Source organism: Hyperoodon ampullatus, assembly GCF_949752795.1.
Source record: "Hyperoodon ampullatus genome assembly, chromosome: 11".
Classification (NCBI taxonomy): Eukaryota; Metazoa; Chordata; class Mammalia; order Artiodactyla; family Ziphiidae; genus Hyperoodon; species Hyperoodon ampullatus.
The window spans coordinates 27,505,032-27,525,508 of NC_136924.1; the positions used below are offsets into that span (position 1 = coordinate 27,505,032).

A 20,477-nucleotide genomic window follows, 5' to 3' on the forward strand; every position below is an offset into this window, starting at 1 on the left:
ATCGTGGCTGGATTTCAGTAAAGCTTTATTTACAGAAAAGGTGATTGGCTGAATTTGGCTGGTGGCGCCTTAGTTTGCCAGCCCCCTGGTCTAGACACTGTTAACCAGTTTGGTAACTCCAAACCTGGCTACATCAGAATCTCTTAGAGATTGTTACACATTCAGAATCTTAGGAATCTTAGGTTCTCAAGAACCTAAGTACCTTGTTACCCCAGCAGTCAGTGTTCACAGTCCAAGGTACAATTCCCATTCATTTCTAGATAAAGAAGAAAAAACTTTGGGTATGGTTATTTTAGTCTTAAGAATTGCCAGGGATTCTGCACTATTTAACTGTATGGTAGTTTTCTAAAAGGGAAAAATATTTGAAGTTGAAAAGGTTGTTTATGTGCTTGAAATGAAGGACTTGCCCGTTAACTGGGAAATGATATTTACCAGGTGGCAGCAGAAAAGCTAAACATTTTGTCTTACCTTCTCGTGCAGTGAAACATGACTGGGAGAGAATGACAGAAGCTGTCCAGAGTCACATTGGCTCTCTGAACTGGGGCTACCGTGTGGCTCTGCGGGAGAAAAAGGTCATCTATGAGAATGCGTACGGGCAGTTTGTTGGGCCTCATAGGATTAAGGTAACCATGTGACAGCATAAGTAGCTGTTTTTGGTGTGTTTTTAAGCTTTTGTTGGGGGAGGAAAAGAGAAGGTGATTTTCCTAATAAAAGTGATAGCCACTGTGACCCAGACCATCCAGTTTGGTGATTTTGCAGTCACTTCTTAGGGACTTTCTCTGTGGTGTAGTAAAGGGTAATCTGGACTTGGGGCCACATGAGCTGGATTTGAGTCTTGGCTCTGTCGCCTCCTGGCATTGGGACTTTGAGCGATCCCTTAACTACTCAGAGTCTTAGTATCTCTTTCTTACTGCATTAGCAAATTTTTATGAGGATCAAATTGGGCAGTGTGGTAAAACAGCCTTTTTAATTATGTTTACAATTCTAAAGGATAATAATTTATTAAAAATTGATATATTGGTTCCTTCGTAGGCAACAAACAACAAAGGCAAAGAGAAGATTTATTCTGCAGAGAGATTTCTCATTGCCACTGGTGAAAGGCCACGTTATTTGGGTATCCCTGGTGACAAAGAATACTGCATCAGCAGGTAAGGACAAACTGCAGGGAGAAAAGGGGATTTATGCTTTTTCTTTTTTCTTCAAATACATTTAATCCTTTTCCTGAAACTTAGTTTTTCCACCACATTTTTGTCCATAGGGACAGGGAATTAGGAAAAAGAGAAAGGAAAAACTATTTTAAACCAGAGAACATTAAAAAAATTCAGAACTATAAACATTGGTCATCTTATCACCAAGAGTTAATATTGCTGCTAACATAAAGATACATGCTTACGATATTTATATTTAAAATTTATATTTGTGTGAGTATATATTATACGTGTATACTATATAAAACCAGATGGATTTCACATTTTATAAAATAATTGATAGATACGTTTGTTTTTGTTTTTTCAAAACTAGAATCACATATTACCTTTCTGTAGATACTAAAAAAATTAGGGGATAGTAGGCCATTTAGAGTTCTCAAATCCTAGTTTTTCCTTACTCTTTGCCATTTGTATGGTTGCATTGTCAGTGTAGAGGGACCTTCTGAAATCAGTGAGTCAAGCAAGAAGGTTTTGCTGTGTGGTTTATTTTTGTCCATCAAGTGATATAATACTGGTGGCATTATTGTTCAGGAGTTTTGAATTATGAAGCATTAAGACATTGTTGATAAGTATGTCTTCTTGGATGCTTTTTGCCCAGGAGTTTCTGGTTTTCTGATGGTGTGTTATAAATTACTTGTTTTCAGCCTTTTTTTTTCTTTTTCTTTTTCTTTTTTTTATAATAGGAGTTTATCCTTTGAGCCTCATCGGGGGCAGCTCAGATGCCAACTCTTGTCATTGCTGCCTTGGATGGGCTCCCTTCTCATACTTTAAAAAACTCATCTCCCAACAATGCTTTTATGATCTCTTATGTCTTGTATCTTCCTCACTCAGCTAGAAGATTCTGTCAGGTTTTACTTTTTATAGTTGGTTTTCATATTATAAAACCCATATGTTGAAAGTTTTTCCCCACCCCTCTCCCCACTCTTTTTTTTTTTTTTTTTTTTGTGGTACGCAGGCCTCTCACTGTTGTGGCCTCTCCTGTTGTGGAGCACAGGCTCCCGATGTGCAGGCTCAGCGGCCATGGCTCACAGGCCCAGCCACTCCGCGGCATGTGGGATCTTCCCAGACCAGGGCACAAACCCATGTCCCCTGCATCGGCAGGCGGACTCTCAACCACTGCGCCACCAGGGAAGCTCCTTCTTCTTTTTTTTTTTTTTTTTTAATATTTATTTATTTATTTGGCTGTGCTGGGTCTTAGTTGCTGCACGTGGGATCTTTTAGATGCGGCATGCGGGATCTAGTTCCCTGACCAGGGATCGAACCCGGTCCCCCTGCATTGGGAGCGTGGAGTCTTAACCGCTGGACCAGCAGGGAAGTCCCTCTCTCCCCCGCTTGATAATTGGTGTTGTAGGTGAGGGGAAGTAACACCGGGTTTGCACCTCAGGGAGAGCTGAGTGGTGGGAGGAGGGTGGGAGTTTGGGTTTGCAAATGTATGGTTGTAAGCACATTAAAAGGATCATACACCATGATCAAGTGGGGTTTATTCCAGGAATGCAGGGATTCTTCAATATACGCAAATCAATCAACGTGATACACCATATTAACAAGTTGAAGGAGAAAAACCATATGATCATCTCAATAGATGCAGAGAAAGCTTTCGACAAAATTCAACACCCATTTATGATAAAAACCCTGCAGAAAGTAGGCATAGAGGGAACTTTCCTCAACATAATAAAGGCCATATATGACAAACCCACAGCCAGCATCGTGCTCAATGGTGAAAAACTGAAACCATTTCCACTGAAATCAGGAACAAGACAAGGTTGCCCACTCTCACCACTCTTATTCAACATAGTTTTGGAAGTTTTAGCCACAGCAATCAGAGAAGAAAAGGAAATAAAAGGAATCCAAATTGGAAAAGAAGAAGTAAAGCTGTCACTGTTTGCAGATGACATGATACTATACATAGAGAATCCTAAAGATGCTACCAGAAAACTACTAGAGCTAATCAATGAATTTGGTAAAGTGGCAGGATACAAAATTAATGCACAGAAATCTGTGGCATTCCTATATACTAATGATGAAAAATCTGAAAGTGAAATCAAGGAAACACTCCCATTTACCATTGCAACAAAAAGAATAAAATATCTAGGAATAAACCTACCTAAGGAGACAAAAGACCTGCATGCAGAAAATTATAAGACACTGATGAAAGAAATTAAAGATGATACAAATAGATGGAGAGATGTACCATGTTCTTGGATTGGAAGAATCAACATTGTGAAAATGACTCTACTACCCAAAGCAATCTACAGATTCAATGCAATCCCTATCAAACTACCACTGGCATTTTTCACAGAACTAGAACAAAAAATTTCACAATTTGTATGGAAACACAAAAGACCCCGAATAGCCAAAGCAATCTTGAGAACGAAAAATGGAGCTGGAGGAATCAGGCTCCCTGACTTCAGACTATACTACAAAGCTACAGTAATCAAGACAGTATGGTACTGGCACAAAAACAGAAAGATAGATCAATGGAACAGGATAGAAAGCCCAGAGATAAACCCACGGACATATGGTCACCTTATCTTTGATAAAGGAGGCAGGAATGTACAGTGGAGAAAGGACAGTCTCTTCAATAAGTGGTGCTGGGAAAACTGGATAGGGACATGTAAAAGTATGAGATTAGATCACTCCCTAACACCATACACAAAAATAAGCTCAAAATGGATTAAAGACCTAAATGTAAGGCCAGAAACTATCAAACTCTTAGAGGAAAACATAGGCAGAACACTCTATGACATAAATCACAGCAAGATCCTTTTTGACCCACTTCCTAGAGAAATGGAAATAAAAACAAAAATAAACACATGGGACCTAATGAAACTTAAAAGCTTTTGCACAGCACAGGAAACCATAAACAAGACCAAAAGACAACCCTCAGAATGGGAGAAAATATTTGCAAATGAAGCAACTGACAAAGGATTAATCTCCAAAATTTATAAGCAGCTCATGCAGCTCAATAACAAAAAAACAAACAACCCAATCCAAAAATGGGCAGAAGACCTAAATAGACATTTCTCCACAGAAGATATACAGACTGCCAACAAACACATGAAAGGATGCTCAACATCTTTACTCATTAGAGAAATGCAAATCAAAACTACAATGAGATATCATCTTACACCAGTCAGAATGGCCATCATCAAAAAATCTAGAAACAATAAATGCTGGAGAGGGTGTGGAAAAAAGGGAACCCTCTTGCACTGCTGGTGGGAATGTGAATTGGTACAGCCACTATGGAGAACGGTATGGAGGTTCCTTAAAAAACTACAAATAGAACTACCATATGACCCAGCAATCCCACTACTGGGCATATACCCTGAGAAAACCATAATTCAAAAAGAGACATGTACCAAAATGTTCATAGCAGCCCTATTTACAATAGCCCGGAGATGGAAACAACCTAAGTGTCCATCATCGGATGAATGGGTAAAGAAGATGTGGCACATATATACAATGGAATATTACTCAGCCATAAAAAGAAATGAAATTGAGCTATTTGTAATGAGGTGGATGGACCTAGAGTCTGTCATACAGAGTGAAGTAAGTCAGAAAGAGAAAGACAAATACCGTATGCTGACACATATATATGGAATTTAAGAAAAAAAATGTCATGAAGAACATAGGGGTAAGACAGAAATAAAGACACAGACCTACTTGAGAATGGACTTGAGGATATGGGGAGGGGGAAGGGTAAGCTGTGACAAAGCGAAAGAGAGGCATGGATATATATACACTACCAAACGTAAGGTAGATAGATAGTGGGAAGCAGCCACAGAGCACAGGGAGATCAGCTGGGTGCTTTGTGACTGCCTGGAGGGGTGGGATGGGGAGGGTGGGAGGGAGGGAGATGCATGAGGGAAGGGATGTGGGAACAGATGTATATGTATGACTGATTCACTTTGTTATAAAGCAGAAACTAATTAAAAAAATAAATAAATAAATGTATGGTTGTAAACATGTAAGTGGAGAATTATTCTGGATAGTACAGAATAAATTTGTTTGACTGGGAGTTGGGCTAATGTCAGAGTTGTATGGTTTACTGTGCTCAGCCACGGTAGCTCGAGCTGCTCCCAGAGCAGCTAAGTGGCAAGAAAGGAGAGTGTCGAAGACCTTATAAAAACTTCTCAAATATTATGTGTGTAGCTAATTGAATGTTTTTAATCTTAAAAGTGTCTTGTTCTTGGGAAAGTAAAAAGGTCTACTTTGATATGGTCATTATTCACATATGAACATTTTTTCTCTTCTTTCTTTTCTTCCTTTTAAAAAAAAAATTTTTTTTTCAGTGATGATCTGTTCTCTTTACCCTATTGCCCGGGTAAGACCCTGGTGGTTGGAGCATCCTACGTTGCTTTGGAATGTGCTGGATTTCTTGCTGGCATTGGTTTAGATGTCACTGTTATGGTACGGTCCATTCTTCTAAGAGGATTTGACCAGGACATGGCCAACAAAATCGGTGAACATATGGAAGAACATGGTATCAAGTTTATAAGACAGTTTGTACCAATAAAAGTAAGTGGGGTTGCCTATATGTTTGTTGATTCTATACTCATGTTAAAAGACAAGAGAAGAGAGTTGGGGGTGAGTGATAGAAGCCCCTTTCAGCATTATAAACCATTGGGAATGCTGTAATTCCTCAACTTGTGTGATTTAGGTGTATAAACTGGTACCTTCCTACCACCTAAATAGCTTTGTTCTTGTTTGCAGATTAATAATTTCCTTCCCTTCTCAACTTTACCACCTTTATTAGTTCTCTTCTGCTTAATGCTTTCCTTTATGCATTCCATTATTTTATTATCTTTGCTCTATTATACTTGTTTCTTTTACATACCAGTTATTTAAATAAGAGTTTAAGATGACTGATTTTTTTTTTTTCTTTCAAAAGACATTTCTACTTTGTATACAGTATAGTCCACAGTTGCACTATATTATTCTGGCCTCCCTGGAAATGATTATCTAATTTTGTTATGTGGGCTGGCCTTTTTTGCTCATTTAATCTTCTTTTGAAAATGCTGAGTAATATGCCAAGTTATATTTGAGACTTGTTAACATTACCACAAATGTTTTGATACATAAGAGTGGCAAAATCTACCACTTTGCATATCTCAAAGTAACAGTTTCCTTTAGGGCAAGTAAGGATGGGACCGTTTTGTTAAAATTAAGGAATTTTAGCTGTCATTTTAAAAACTGCTTAATGGGTTAATAACTTAGGTTTTTTGTGGGACCTTGAATCTCTTGATGCTGATAATCTCTTGATGAGCATGGGGATCAGAATGACTTGGGTTCAAATGCTGTTCTCCCAGTTTCTTGCTATTATGATTCTGAGAGAATTACTTAACTTCTCTGGGCCTCAGTTTCTTCTGTAAAATGATGATAATTGATAGCACCTATCTTAGAGTTCTCATGAAGATTGCGTTAGCATTACGACGATGATTAGAAAACGACAGCTGTATGTATATGCTATACTGATAGAAAAGTGGCATCTTCCTTTATAATATCTTAACATTTTGGGCATTGTAGGCCCTTTGAGAATGTGGTGGACTGTACCTAGTGAAATAAGCTTGTGTCAGTGTACCTAATATCTTGCTGGGGTTACCAGGGTGTCCCTGATCCCTGTAGGCAGGTGGTGAACGCTGGCTGTATTATAAAGTGACCCAGTGGATGAAGCCTTCTGTGAAGAGAAGGGAGAGAGAATGCATTTTAGGCAAGAATATAGCATGTGCAAAAAGGCCATGGGGAATGAAATTGTTCTAAAGGCAGAAAATGTGCTAGTTACAGGAAAGTCCTGACTGGAACACAGAACTGAATGAGGCAGAAAGGAATTTGAGGGAGGGATGAGGCCTTTAATATTTTTAAGTAAATCTAAGCCATGGACCAATTCAACTCTTCTCCAAAAACTAGAATATTTTAATTTAAACGGAAAGACTTTTCCAGTATGTTCAAAGGGGCTTAACTACCTAAGAAAGGAATAGAATTTTAGAAGGGAATCTTTACTATTTGTTGATGTTGAAAATAAAATGACGCTTCATAGTTTTCCCACACAGAGTGTATTGTATTTTAAAGGTAGGGTAGAAATTGCAGTTGATTTTATGGGTCTCTTCAGTAAGTATTATACAGAAACCCATGATTTGGCTGTTGACATCTATGTGTAGTAGGTTCATATGTTCAGATTCATTTGCCAGAGCACAAGTACCAGGGCTTGCTCATCATTCCTACATCCTCACCTGAAGACAACCCCTAGTTACGACAAGCAGACATACCTCCTCACCCACTATGATTTTTAGGGCTTTCTAGCTCTTATCTGTATCGTGATTGATCTGTTTCCATGTCTATTCTTTGTTGACAAAGATGAACATATGTAGTCAAAAGGGAATCTAAGAATGTGAGCAGCATGGGATGAATGGTTCTGGGTAAGTCATAAGATAGGAGCCTGGCAGAAGCAGTAAGTCATTGGTTTAATTTTAGAGATTGTAGTATACTTTCTCTGGCTTTCTCCTTTCCTGCTTTCTCTCTGAATTTTATTCCGTTTGAGAACTATTTGAAGGAAAGCCCCTCTAGCAAACATTAAGCAGTGAGAAAGAAAGAAATACATAAAAGAACCACATGTCATCCTAAAGATGTTAATGCGAGGGAAATGGGACATAAAAGACCTTCCAAGCCAAATTTCATGTTCTAAGTTGGGTTAACCAGATAGAAGGAGAGGACATAATTAGCCATCTTGATATTGATACATGTCTTTATCGTGGAATAAAACTTTATCACTTTTGTAGGTTGAACAAATTGAAGCAGGGACACCAGGCCAACTCAGGGTGGTAGCTAAGTCCACTGATAGTGACGTAACCGTCGAAGGAGAGTATAATACGGTAAGGAATGGACCTCGGTCCTACTTCATTAGAAAACAAATAGTGTGCTCACTAGATGTTTGCTGGGTTGCTAGTTCTAAAACCCTTGGTTCTGTTCCTATTCTAAGACACCTTTATTACTTATGATATTATAATTTGTTTTGGTACAGGGATGGATTCAAATATTCTCCACTATAACTTAAATATTGTTTATCAGATGGCTATTAAAAGGTATTAACATTTAAAAATGAGCTAGAATTTCTCTGCTCCATGTTCTTTCATTTTCCCAGCCCACCATTTTAAAAAAATAACTTATTTCAGTCATAGACTATGCTGTCTTTGTTGCTATACTTGGCTAGATTTATTAAGGAATTGTTAACTCCCTTTTTCTTAACAAGAAATGGGTAAGGCTTTTTACTATATCATGTTTAGAAGATTTAATTTAAATGATTTTGATTTGTTTAAACTCTTGCATTATTATCTTAATAGAATATGTCTTTCCAGGTCTGGAAAATGAATCACATTGCCTTAATAAACAGAAAAAATATGATTAAATAATTCATGCAAAGCCTTTCTATTAACAGTCACTATATATTAATAATTTTTCAGGTATTGCTGGCAATAGGAAGAGATGCTTGCACAAGGGAAATTGGCTTAGAAAACGTGGGCGTAAAGTTAAATGAACGGTAAGAAAAAATCTTTATTATGTTTTATTAAGCACTATTTCAGTTATTTATAAGATCGATTAATACTGGAGTTTTAGATTTTAAAGTTAGTTTTTACCATAGTTGGAGCGTTCCCTTTTTAAGCTTAGAAGACTCCTCTTTCAGTGCCAATCATGATATTTCCTGTTTGTCTTTTTTTTTTTTTTTTCCTTTTCAAAATCTAAATGAGAGATACACTGGCTTGCATTTTGTTTCTTTAATGTATATGTGTACAGAAAAAGATCCAACTTCCCAGTGAATTGCAGGTATATGCTTTGAAAGCTTCATTGAATATGCAGATCTGAACCATGTTCAAAGCTACCAAGTTTTAGGATCACTAGAGTGGTCGCTACATTTCTAGTGACAGCTACGAGTCTGAAAACTTTGATGTTTTATAAGTTAAAATCCCTTTGGACTATACCACTGCACTGGGTAATTGAGACTCTGTTGTCTGCTTACAGGAGTAGCATGGGGTATTTCCCAGTATCACCCTTCTTATATCCAAGTAAAACCAAGTGCTCTGAGAGGCTAGCTGCCTTTGAAATTGAAAATACAGGGTGCCCCCTCTACCCGCTTCCAGGAATAACATTTATACAGAAGAGATTTCTTAATCTTAGTGTGAGCATTTTTGCTTTATTATTTTCTTTCCCCTTTGGGTTGGAGAGACAAGGGAGTTGAGGAGGTCTGATAAGATTGAGCAGACCAAGTGTTCCACCATTTTAATAACCTACTCACCTGTTTCCAACTGGGGCCAAGGTTTAGATTTTGTATAATGTTAACAGCTAACACTTATTATGTACTTACTGGGGTCCATGGACTATTGTGCTTAATGTTTTATACACATTCTCATTCAGTCCTCACAACCCCTTAAGGTAGATGATGGTATTCTTTTTCTTCTCACAATTATTCCCATTATCATTATTCCCACTGATAGGTGGGAAAATGAGGCTTAGAGATGTTAAATAGCCCTCCCAAGATCACAGAGGTAATAACTAACAGACCTGGTTATCACACTTTAGAATCCTCATTCATTCTTAACCACTGTGTTCTACTTTTCCCATTCTAGGGTTTCTTACAGTTTTCTTATTCCTTTGATTTTCCGAAGAGCTAGAATCTCTAAGCTTTTGGTTCCTCTGAGTTTTGTTGTTGTTTTGGTAATACATGAGAACATTGCCCTCAGTTAGAGCCACAGTTTTGGGCTTCTTTGGGAGAAATGGGATTTTGATCTACTTACTTAATAGTGGTAATTGATGATGATTTTAACTGAATGAATTTGCAGGACTGGAAAAATACCTGTCACGGATGAAGAGCAGACCAGTGCGCCTTACATCTATGCCATTGGCGATGTGTTAGAGGGGAAGCTGGAGCTCACCCCAGTGGCAATCCAGGCAGGAAGGTTGCTGGCGCGGAGGCTGTATGGGGGCTCCGCTGTCAAGGTGAGTGTTGGGGCTGTCACCACAGACATGCTGTTGTAATGGTACCTCCCGGTGCTCTGTGTAGGGTGGTTGTGAAGTTTTCCAGGTCTTGAATAATTTAGTTATTTTGATGATGGCATCCTAGATGTGCTTTATTAACTCTATTCCAGACAAGACATTGTTAAGACCACTGTACCTTTGTGATTTATTATGGAAATTGTCACTCTTAGAATCACACTAAGAATAAAATGAGCCTGGTTAATCAAGTTTCAGCACTGTTATGTTCCAGATACTCCTAATAGTTGCACTTTACATCAATTTCATTATTACCAATTTGAGTTATAATTTTCTAAATCTTTTATGGTCCCTGTCTAGGCTGCAAAAGAATTTGGGGATCTAGGTAGTAATGTCAATGTGCAGAGCTATTTAAACCAATATTCAGGCTTTATTCCCCTGTCCTTTCTAAAAAACAGATCTTCTGCTCCTGGAATGTTGAATGTGTAAGTGATTTTAAAAGTCATTGCAGGGGGGCTTCCCTGGTGGCGCAGTGGTTGAGAGTCTGCCTGCCGGTGCAGGGGACACGGGTTCATGCCCCGGTCCGGGAGGATCCCACATGCCGCGGAGCGGCTGGGCCCGTGAACCAGGGCTGCTGAGCCTGCGCGTCCGGAGCCTGTGCTCCGCAACGGGAGAGGCCACGGCAGTGAGAGGCCCGCGTACCGCAAAAAAAGAAAAAAAAAAAAAGTCATTGCAGGAAATGGAAACTCTTGGTTGTGTCTCATGGGACGAGATGGCAAGAAAAGAATAAATATGCTCTAATTAGCTTTTTAAGACTTTTTAAAGAACAGTTTTAGGTTCACAGCAAAATTTAGAGGAAGGTATAGAGGTTTCCCTTATATCCCCTGCCCATTACCAACGTTCCTTCCCTAAATATTTTTTTAAAAGGATTCTAGAAATATCGATTGTAAAGAATTTAGTCACTACCCATTTTCCTTGTGCATAAATCATCATGGGTTCATTTAGTTTGGTTACAGCAACTGAAACTTCAAAGAATACTGCTAGTAGAATTTGTGACAAGCATTTTGAATGTACCTGGGGTTGGTTTGGATTGTAGCATGATAAAATCTTATGTTTTGAGGATAACAGGATTGAGGTTAAAAAGGGTTTTTAATCCAGGGTTGTCTGATCATCCAGGGAATAGTAGTTGGTTCATATCACTATTTGAAATAAACTTAACTACCTCTTTAACTGTTGGAGTTTTTGAGTAATGGTGAACCAAGAAAGGGGTATTCAGAAATAAAATGTGAGGTGCATTTAATTTGTTTTTGACCTTGAGTCATTGTGATTTCCTAAAATGGAAAGAGTTTTTTTTATACCAATAATAACCAGAGGGCAAATATACAAAAATTTGGTACTAAATAAATTTAAAATTATTGTAGCACAAAATTCCTTAAAAAAAAAAATAGTGAATCCACTTACTTTGGACATATTCTTCTATGTGTGAGCATGGTACTGTATTCTAGCATCAGCCAGGTAGAGCAAATTCTTAAAGTGCCTTAAGCTTTTATCAGCATCAGAATTTAATGTAAATTGAAATTAAAGGACTCTTTTTTTGTTGTTCGTTTTTTTCCCCCCTGTTTTTAGTCTGACTAATATGACAAGTGCTTTACCAAACAGGAAAATAGACAGGTGGTGCTAAGTCCCTGAGTTTGAAATCTCACCAGTCTGTCCTTCAAATATAGTAAACAAAGCTGAAATACTAATAGATATCTAGGTTAATTGTATTTGGGGAAATTACACAGTTTTGTTTTGTTTTTAAAGAACTGCATAATCCTTTTAATTTTGCCCAGTATGCATTAATAGAACATTCCCACATATCTGAGAACGTCAGAGGATCCACATCTGCCTGCCTTCCTTCCTTCCTTCCTTTTAAAGGAGCAGTTCTCTGTTGAAAAATTCAGCTTAACATAAACACCTGCCTAAATTAAATCTGTTACGGGATTTTAAGAGAACCCAAATTGAATCATGGGTGTTTGTGCCTTCCCTCAAAATTGATAACGTATTCATTGCTTCATAGGAGTGTTGGGAGGAAAGGGGACAGAGAGTGGCTATGTTTGATGTGCTTGGCACTGCGCTAATAAGTGCTGTATACTCATACCTTGTTCCACCTTAGGGCAGCTGTGGAAAATGATGACATCTTACAGGAAATTAGGTAATTGTCCAAGGTCACAATGCTTGGAGGCAGCCAGGGCATAAATCCAGTCCACATCTGATTGTAGGTACTGCTGTCTTAACCATGAAAATGTATCGCCTAAGAGATAAGGAAGATTTGGGAAGTATGGATTATAAAACGTGCTGAGGATAGAGCAGATGTCTCAAGACTTAAAGAATCCACCACCAAGTACAGAGGTGCTTCTACTAAATAAAATGAAGTGGAAAATATATTGGAAAAATTTTAATGAATCTTTTTTAACAATGATGATTAAAGTCATTTTCAAAGCTGCTAAAAATATTTGCCACTAAATATTCTGTTATTTTGGGAACATACATAAATGAAGGAATAAAAAAAATGTTTTTATCATTTCAAAAACAGAACAGTCAGCCTGTAGATGATGGACATTCCACTAAGCCCTTTAAAAAGCCAGATGATAAGGCACATGTACCAGCTTTAGAATCCAGTGTGATGGGCACTCCAGCTGTCATCTCCAAGGACCAGTAGTTGTCTCTTGGATCGTTTTAGAATTGCTCTCAAACACTTGAAATACTTTTATTTTCACAAATAACAAATGTTAGCATCTTCATTATTACTTAAAGTGGTGCTTTGTAAATTAGTTCAATTTTACAGTAAATGTAAAACTATTTTATGTGGAAACTATAGAGAAACCACGGTACACATATCTGCAACTTGAGAATGGGTTGTGTTCTAGAAGCGTATTAAGTTGTTTATTGTGAAAACTGCAAAGTATTTTATCCAAATAAAGTATTAAAAACAAGGATTACATTTCTCAGGCTAGGCCACAATAGTCTGTTTAAGCCAATTGGAAACAATTTTGAGACCAAAGAGAAAAAATGTCTTTTATGTGGATCCAGATTCCAGCTGATACACCATTTTCTGCCTGAAGAACTTCCTTTAACAGTTGTTTAGTGCATGTCTGCTCAAGGGGAATTCCTTGGCTTTTTTTTTTTTAAGTTTATTTTGCCTTTATTTTTTTAAAGATATTTTTGCTGAATATAGAATTCTAGATTTACAGTGTTTATTTAAATATTTGCCCATTGTCTTCTGGTTGCATAGATTCTAAAGAGAATATGCCATCATTTTTATCTTTGTTCCTCTTAAGATTTTCTTTTTTTTTTTTTTTTTTTTTTGCGGTACGCGGGCCTCTCACTGTTGTGGCCTCTCCCGTTGCGGAGCACAGGCTCCGGACGCACAGGCTCAGTGGCCATGGCTCACGGGCCCAGCTGTTCTGCGACATGTGGGATCTTCCCGGACCGGGGCACGAACCCGTATTCCCTGCATCGGCAGGTGGACTCTCAACCACTGCGCCACCAGGGAAGCCCAAGATTTTCTTTTTAATCACTGTTTTTTAGCATTTTGATCATTGCATGTTTTGGCATTCTGCTGGTGGTATGTAGAGATTTGGGGTTTATCTGTTCATAGTTTTCATCAAATTTGGAAATTTTTTAGCCATTCAATTAATTTTTCTGCTTTCCCCCTCTTTTTTTCCCCCCTCAGCCTCACATTAATGAATGTTGGTTCCCTCAATGGGTCTGTAGGGCTCTGTTCATGTTTTTCTCCCTGTTTCTGTGCTTTATTCTTTTAGAGAGCCTATTGCAGTGTCTTCAAGTCCACTGATCTTTTCTTTTACACTGTCTTGGGATATAAATCCCATTCTGTGTAGTTTGCACTTCAAGCAGCTTCTTTCATCTCTACGAGTTTTACTTATTTAAAATATATTTTCCTTTTCTCTCCTCAGCGGATTCCTATTTTTCTCTCGTTTCTTGAGTCTACAGAACACATTTATAATAGCTCCTTAAAAAAAAAAAAAGTATTTATTTATTTAATCTTTGGCTGTGTTGGGTCCCCGCCGCTGTGCACAGGCTCCCTCTAGTGCAGCGAGCAGGGGCTACTCTTCGTTGCGGTGCGCGGGCGTCTCATTACGGTGGCTTCTCTTGTTGCGGAGCATGGGCTCTAGGCACACGGGCTTCAGTAATTCCGGCACGCGCGCTCAGTAGCCGTGGCTTGCGGACTCTAGAGTGCAGGCTCAGTAGCTGTGTCACACGGCTCAGCTGCTGCATGGCATGTGGGATCCTCCCGGACCAGGGATCAAACCCGTGTCCCCTGAATTGTCAGGCAAACTCCCAACCACCGTGCCACCAGGGAAGTCCCTATAATAGCTCTTTTAATGTGCTCTGCTAATCCCCTTATCTCTTTTGCAGTGTCTGTTTCTGTTGATTGATTTTCCTCTTGGTATTAGTTTGTGTGTTCTTGCTCATTTGCATGTCGTGTTACTTTGGATGGATGCGGACTTCGTGCATTTTACACTGTTGGGGGCTGGGTTTTGTTGAATTCCTTTATATAGTGTTGGGCTTTGTTCTGGTGGCCCGTTATGTTACAGGGGATTAATTTTATCCTTGCGTAGCTTGCTTTTCACCTTTTTTAGGGTTTGTCAACAGCAGCCTTTCATTTAGGCCCAATTTAGTTCCACTACTCAATTGTTGCCCTTCCAAGGACTCTGCCCCGTTCCTCTTACTACGAACTCTTTCTCTACTCTGGCCTGTGGGAACAGAAACTGATTCCCGTCCTGTAAGAGCTCTGGTCATTTGGGGGCTCACTGATTTCCAGTGGTTCTTTCCTCACCCTTGAGTGCTTTCCTCTGGCATCCATTTACAGATCAGTCCTCAGCCCAAATCTCAGGAGGCCCTCTCTGCAGATCTTAAGTTCTCTTTGTGCAGCTCTACCCACTTTGGTGTTCTGCCCTGCAGCTTCGGGCCACATTGGCTTCCCTGAACTGGGATCTCTGTCTCATTAACTCAGAAAGACCCTGCACTCTGTTCCCTCTCTTTGCACCAAGCCCTGGAAACTGCTCTGGGCAGGAGACTAGAGCAATCGCTGGTCTCACCTCATTTGTTTCCCTTCTCACAGGGACCACAGTGCTGCACACCCTACCATCAGTGTCTTAAAAAGTATTTCATATTTGTCCCGTTTTTAGTTGTTTAAAACAGGAAGTAAACGTGGTCCATTATGGCTGTAAGTGGATGTCTGCCTTTACTTTTGAATCGGAATTCCAAGGATTTGTGCTCTTTTCAGAGAAAAAAGACTATACTATTTCTAGAGGGAGGCACATTTTAAAAATCTCACCCTACGGTGTTAGAGAGGGAGAATTGTATTTTTCATATTTTAAGTGCTTACCTTAAATTTAGGCTTTACCTCTATGTCCAAATGTGACTCGGTAGGTTTTTTCCAAATAGCATTGGCAAATATATTTGGCACTTACATAATTACATTTTTCACAATTCACATCAGCATATCAAAGGCTCTGAGGAATCTGATAGTTGAGAAACCTGTTTAATTTGCTTAATATAGCATTTTACAAACTTGTTTGACTTCAGAACCCTTCCGTCATCTACGCCTATTAAAATGTGCTTTGGAAATACTGTCATAATCATGAACTTTTTTGTTGCTGTGGTCTTCATTACCATTTTAATGGCTGCATAAGATTGCATTGGAAATATGTACTACAGAATCACTTCCTTATTTGCATTTTAAAGCCACTCCAATATTGCCACTGTTGATGAGAACTGCGGCACTGCTCAGTTAATGCATGTGGCTTTTGCTATATATTAAATTATTATCATAGATTTCTAAAAGTGGTGTTATTGGGCCAAAAATTATTAAATGTTCTTATGGCTCTTGGTTTGTATTGCCTGATTGATTTTCCAATAAAGTCTGTTAACTTCTGCCACTAATAATAGGAGACTTTAAGCATTGGGTGCACTGGTGTTGTTTTTGGCTGCTTTATTTAAGGGAGAGAAAGTATGTCCTTGTAATATCTGTTGGTAGATGGGTGGAGAAGCCACGCAAATCATTTATTCATGAATAGTATTAACAGACTTTAAACCTCTGCTGAAATTTTATCACATCAGTTAATGGTTCTCAGCATAGTAGGTCTTTATTAGTCTGCTTTCCGCTCCTAAATTTGAACCTTTTTGAAGTATATGCTCTTTTGAGTTAAAATTCCTTCTGTCATAACTCTTTTCCTCCATTTTGAAACAGTGTGACTATGAAAATGTTCCAACGACCGTTTTCACTCCTTTGGAATATGGTGCTTGTGGTCTTTCTGAAGAGAAAGCTGTGGAGAAATTTGGGGAAGAAAATATTGAGGTAAGTTCTACTCTTTACTATTACTTTTCCCCGCAAAATTTAAAATAATTTTCAGCATACAGAGAAATTGAAAAATAGCCGAAAGAATTTCTGTATACCCATTATCCAGATTCATGTATTATTAACATTTTGCCCATTTGTTTTATACTTTGCATGTTCTCTTCCTCTTTCTTTGTGTATCTGTGTGTATTTCTTTTTCCTGAACCATTTGAGAGTAAGTTGAATGCCCCTTTACCCCTAAATACTTGAATGTGTATTTCCTATGAACAAGGACATTTTCCTGTATAACCACACAGTGGTTACTATTTTTTAGACAATGTAATGTTGATACAATACTTTTATCTGACCTGCCTTCCATTTATCAGTTTTATCAGTTGACCCAGTAATACTTAGTTCTACTTTTTAAAACCACTTTTACTGGGTTTTTTTTATTATTTATATGGTTAAAAATACAAGGAAGGAAACTAAAAAGTACCTACATTTCCACTGTCTTATTAACTTTTTTTTCCTACCATTACCCTCTAATTTATACTAACTTTGCCAGTCACCTTTTATCCTGTATATAGTCAAGGAAAATGCACATGAAATAACTACTTTTATATATACAAATAATGCTAAAGGGCCTGCTGTTTTAAATCACTTGGGAAAAAAGTTTCCAGTAAAACCTTCTAAAAGACCAGATTTGTGGATCAGAGTAAAATTTGTAATATAAAAGTCTATTTTAAATTTCTTAATCTTTTCTTTATTATATGCTTTAGTAGTAGCATGTAATATCAGTCTATCAGTAACACATTATTAACACTTCTTTTCTTGATGGATTGGTAGATTGGGATTGACATATTACACTAATATGTATTAAATGGATAACTAATAAGAACCTGCTGTATAAAAAAAAATAAAATTCAAAACTCAAAAAATAAATAAATAAAATATTAGCCTAAAGCCAACATGCTTTGGAAGGCAATCCTTCTTCTTCTTATCATTTTTTAAAAAATAAAATCACAGGTTGCATTCTAAAATTAGGAAAGTTTTTGGATTGAAAAATAATAAAATGATATAATTTGTTGTTATGTTCATCTTTTCCATTAGGAATGCTAAACATGAGTTGACTGTATTAAATAGGAGCTTTCTACATGTGACAGCCAAACCTCTTCCTGATTTTCAGCCTAAAATATCAAATTTTCACTTGTTTGCCTGTCTGTAATATTTCTAGATATTGTATCTGTTAGTGATTGTACAGTGAATGAAAGTATTGTTATCAAGTGAAATTTAAAAATCTATATATAAAAAAACAAACAAAAAAACACTTCTTTTCTGATTGTAAAAAATAATATATCCTCATAGGAAATTTGAAAAATTAGGAAAATATAAAAACAAATTTTAATTCATGAAAAGATAACTACTATTAATATTTTTGCATATTCTAATCTCTGAGTATTTATGTGTTATATATTATGTGTGTGTGTATAATTTTGTGTAGGTATATATATTTTAGTTTAAGCGTGATTAAGTTATGTGCAGTTTTCTGTTATACTTTACAGTTAATGTTAGGTCACAAGCAATTTCCCTCTAAAAACACCGCTTTTAAAAATGACTTATGGGGCGTCCCTGGTGGCGCAGTGGTTGAGAGTCCGCCTGCCAATGCAAGGGACACGGGTTCGTGCCCCGGTCCTGGAAGATCCCACATGCCGCGGAGCGGCTGGGCCCGTGAGCCATGGCCGCTGAACCTGCACGCCCAGAGCCTGTGCTCCGTGACGGGAGAGGCCACAACAGTAAGAGGCCCACGTACAAAAAAAAAAAAAAAAGACTTGTGCAATATTTCCTTTTAGGGGTGCTGTACGGTAATTTGGTAAGCCTTTCTTTTATTAGATTATTTACAGTTTTTCACTGTTATAAATAGAATTTTTTTTTGTTTGTTTGTTTTTTTTTGCGGTACGCGGGCTTCTCACTGCTGTGGCCTCTCCCGTTGCGGAGCACAGGCTCCGGACGCGCAGGCTCAGCGGCCATGGCTCACGGGCCCAGCTGCTCCGCGGCATGTGGGATCTTCCCAGACCGGGGCACGAACCCGCGTCCCCTGCATCGGCAGGCGGACTCGCAACCACTGCGCCACCAGGGAAGCCCTAGAATTTTGAACATCTTTGCTACTCATTGTCTCTTTCTCTGATTTTTTGCTGAGGAGAGATTGCTATCAGAAGGTATTTAAATTGTAAGGTTCTTAATATATATATTTTGTATTTCTTCACAGATAATCTTTGGCATTCGTTTTATTAGAATTTGCATTTTTTGTTATAAAAACAATGCATTTGAGTTGAAATCTTGAAAAATGCAAGGGAAATAAGAAACAGTTACTCATAGGCTTATGTTTACAACGCAGCAGTTGTTAGCCTTTGGGGGTAATTGCTTTAATCAATTTTTTCTCGGTGTAATGGTTGCAGTGCTATGATACTACACATTCAATATTGTAACACGTTTAAAAAAATCACATCATATTACAAGATAAAAGAATGTTATATAATGTTTACATAATCAGTATGTTTTTAAAAGGTCCTACCAAACATACATGTTTTGAATTGAGGCTAGCAGTTGGAGGAGAAAAAAATCCCTTTAGTCATCCAATACTTAAGTTTATGAAATGTCAGTAATGATGTCTGTCCTTCTATCTACCATCTTCCCTCCCTCCTTCCTTCTCTCCTTCAGTACTTTTGGTGAATAATTTCAGAGGAGAAAATGTTTTTGGAAATATTAAGTCAGAGAACTAGATAATTGCTATAATTGTTCCTGGCACCTTACTTGTTTCTTGCCCAAAGTTGTCATTCCTGTGAGGTAGCTAGGTGGTGTTTTTTTGTTTTGTTTTTTTCTAATGCAAGACAGCAAGTAATTACATGGCTTCTTTCTCTCATTTGTTTGTTCTTGTTGTTGTTACATAAGGTTTATTCGTTGGTGGTTGAAATGTAATTAAATGTAATTAAGGGATGAGCTTATAGCAAAAGGGCTTGTCAACTATGAGTTTAAAGTTATTTACCTTCTGACCAGGTTCCTATGTATTCCATGAATTTTATTGTTTAATGAAAGTCTAATTATTAAACATTAAGGAGCCTCCACCGTCTTCACACCACAACTCATGCTTGACAGACATACTTTTTAAGATGATGGGTCTAAATTGTGCTTCCCTCTTCTTAGGTTTACCATAGTTACTTTTGGCCATTGGAATGGACGATTCCATCAAGAGATAACAACAAATGTTATGCAAAAATAGTCTGCAATATGAAAGACAGTGTAAGTGCTAATCTTATTTACTCCTTTCTACTAATTTTTCACATGGTACTTACATTGCATTCGTTTAGCGTTCAACCTGTTGGTTTCCTGTTGGGACATTATCCCAGGGCGAGGCCCATGATGACACTGCTTGACTCCCTTCTGCAGTGGATGTAGTGGGCAGGCAGTCAGAACTTTCTGGAGGAAGGAACCAGAGGGACAACTTGAGAACTGCTTGTGTTTATTAGAGGGGACCAGTGAAGCTGTCAACTGTCTACAAATAATGACAAAACAAAAAAGAACAGTAATAACCCAAGTTTGTATCCTATCTGTCACCATTCAAAGATATTACATAATTATTGACTATATTCCCCACATTGTACATTTCATACCGGTGACTGATTTATTTTGTAACTGGAAGTTTGTACCTCCTGATATCCCTCACCTATGTGGATTGAATCTTTATGAGAATTGGTACTTTTAACTTAGCTGAGATCTTACTTTTAAAAAAAGTGTCCCCAGTAAAACTATAAACAATGCTAAAGAATCCATATGTTAAAAGGCTAATAAACTCATTTTCTTATCTTGGGATTTGAGTATAATTAACTGATATATCCTGTTTAGAAACTACCACTGTACACAGTAGCACAGTTGCAGATTGCTTTTTG

At 37.9% G+C, this 20,477-nt stretch overlaps 1 protein-coding gene across 1 annotated transcript in view; it reads left to right on the top strand.

Annotated features, from left to right (window-relative positions):
• Positions 1 to 20,477, top strand: part of TXNRD1 (thioredoxin reductase 1) — a 45,353-nt gene that overhangs the window by 10,712 nt on the left and 14,164 nt on the right. Inside the window, exons 4-11 of the mRNA XM_079714248.1 lie at positions 481 to 623; positions 1,033 to 1,148; positions 5,501 to 5,726; positions 7,985 to 8,077; positions 8,666 to 8,742; positions 10,040 to 10,196; positions 16,447 to 16,554; positions 19,735 to 19,830. Coding sequence (XP_079570374.1) covers positions 481 to 623; positions 1,033 to 1,148; positions 5,501 to 5,726; positions 7,985 to 8,077; positions 8,666 to 8,742; positions 10,040 to 10,196; positions 16,447 to 16,554; positions 19,735 to 19,830 — 1,016 coding nt within the window. The remainder of the gene's footprint in view (positions 1 to 480; positions 624 to 1,032; positions 1,149 to 5,500; positions 5,727 to 7,984; positions 8,078 to 8,665; positions 8,743 to 10,039; positions 10,197 to 16,446; positions 16,555 to 19,734; positions 19,831 to 20,477) is intronic.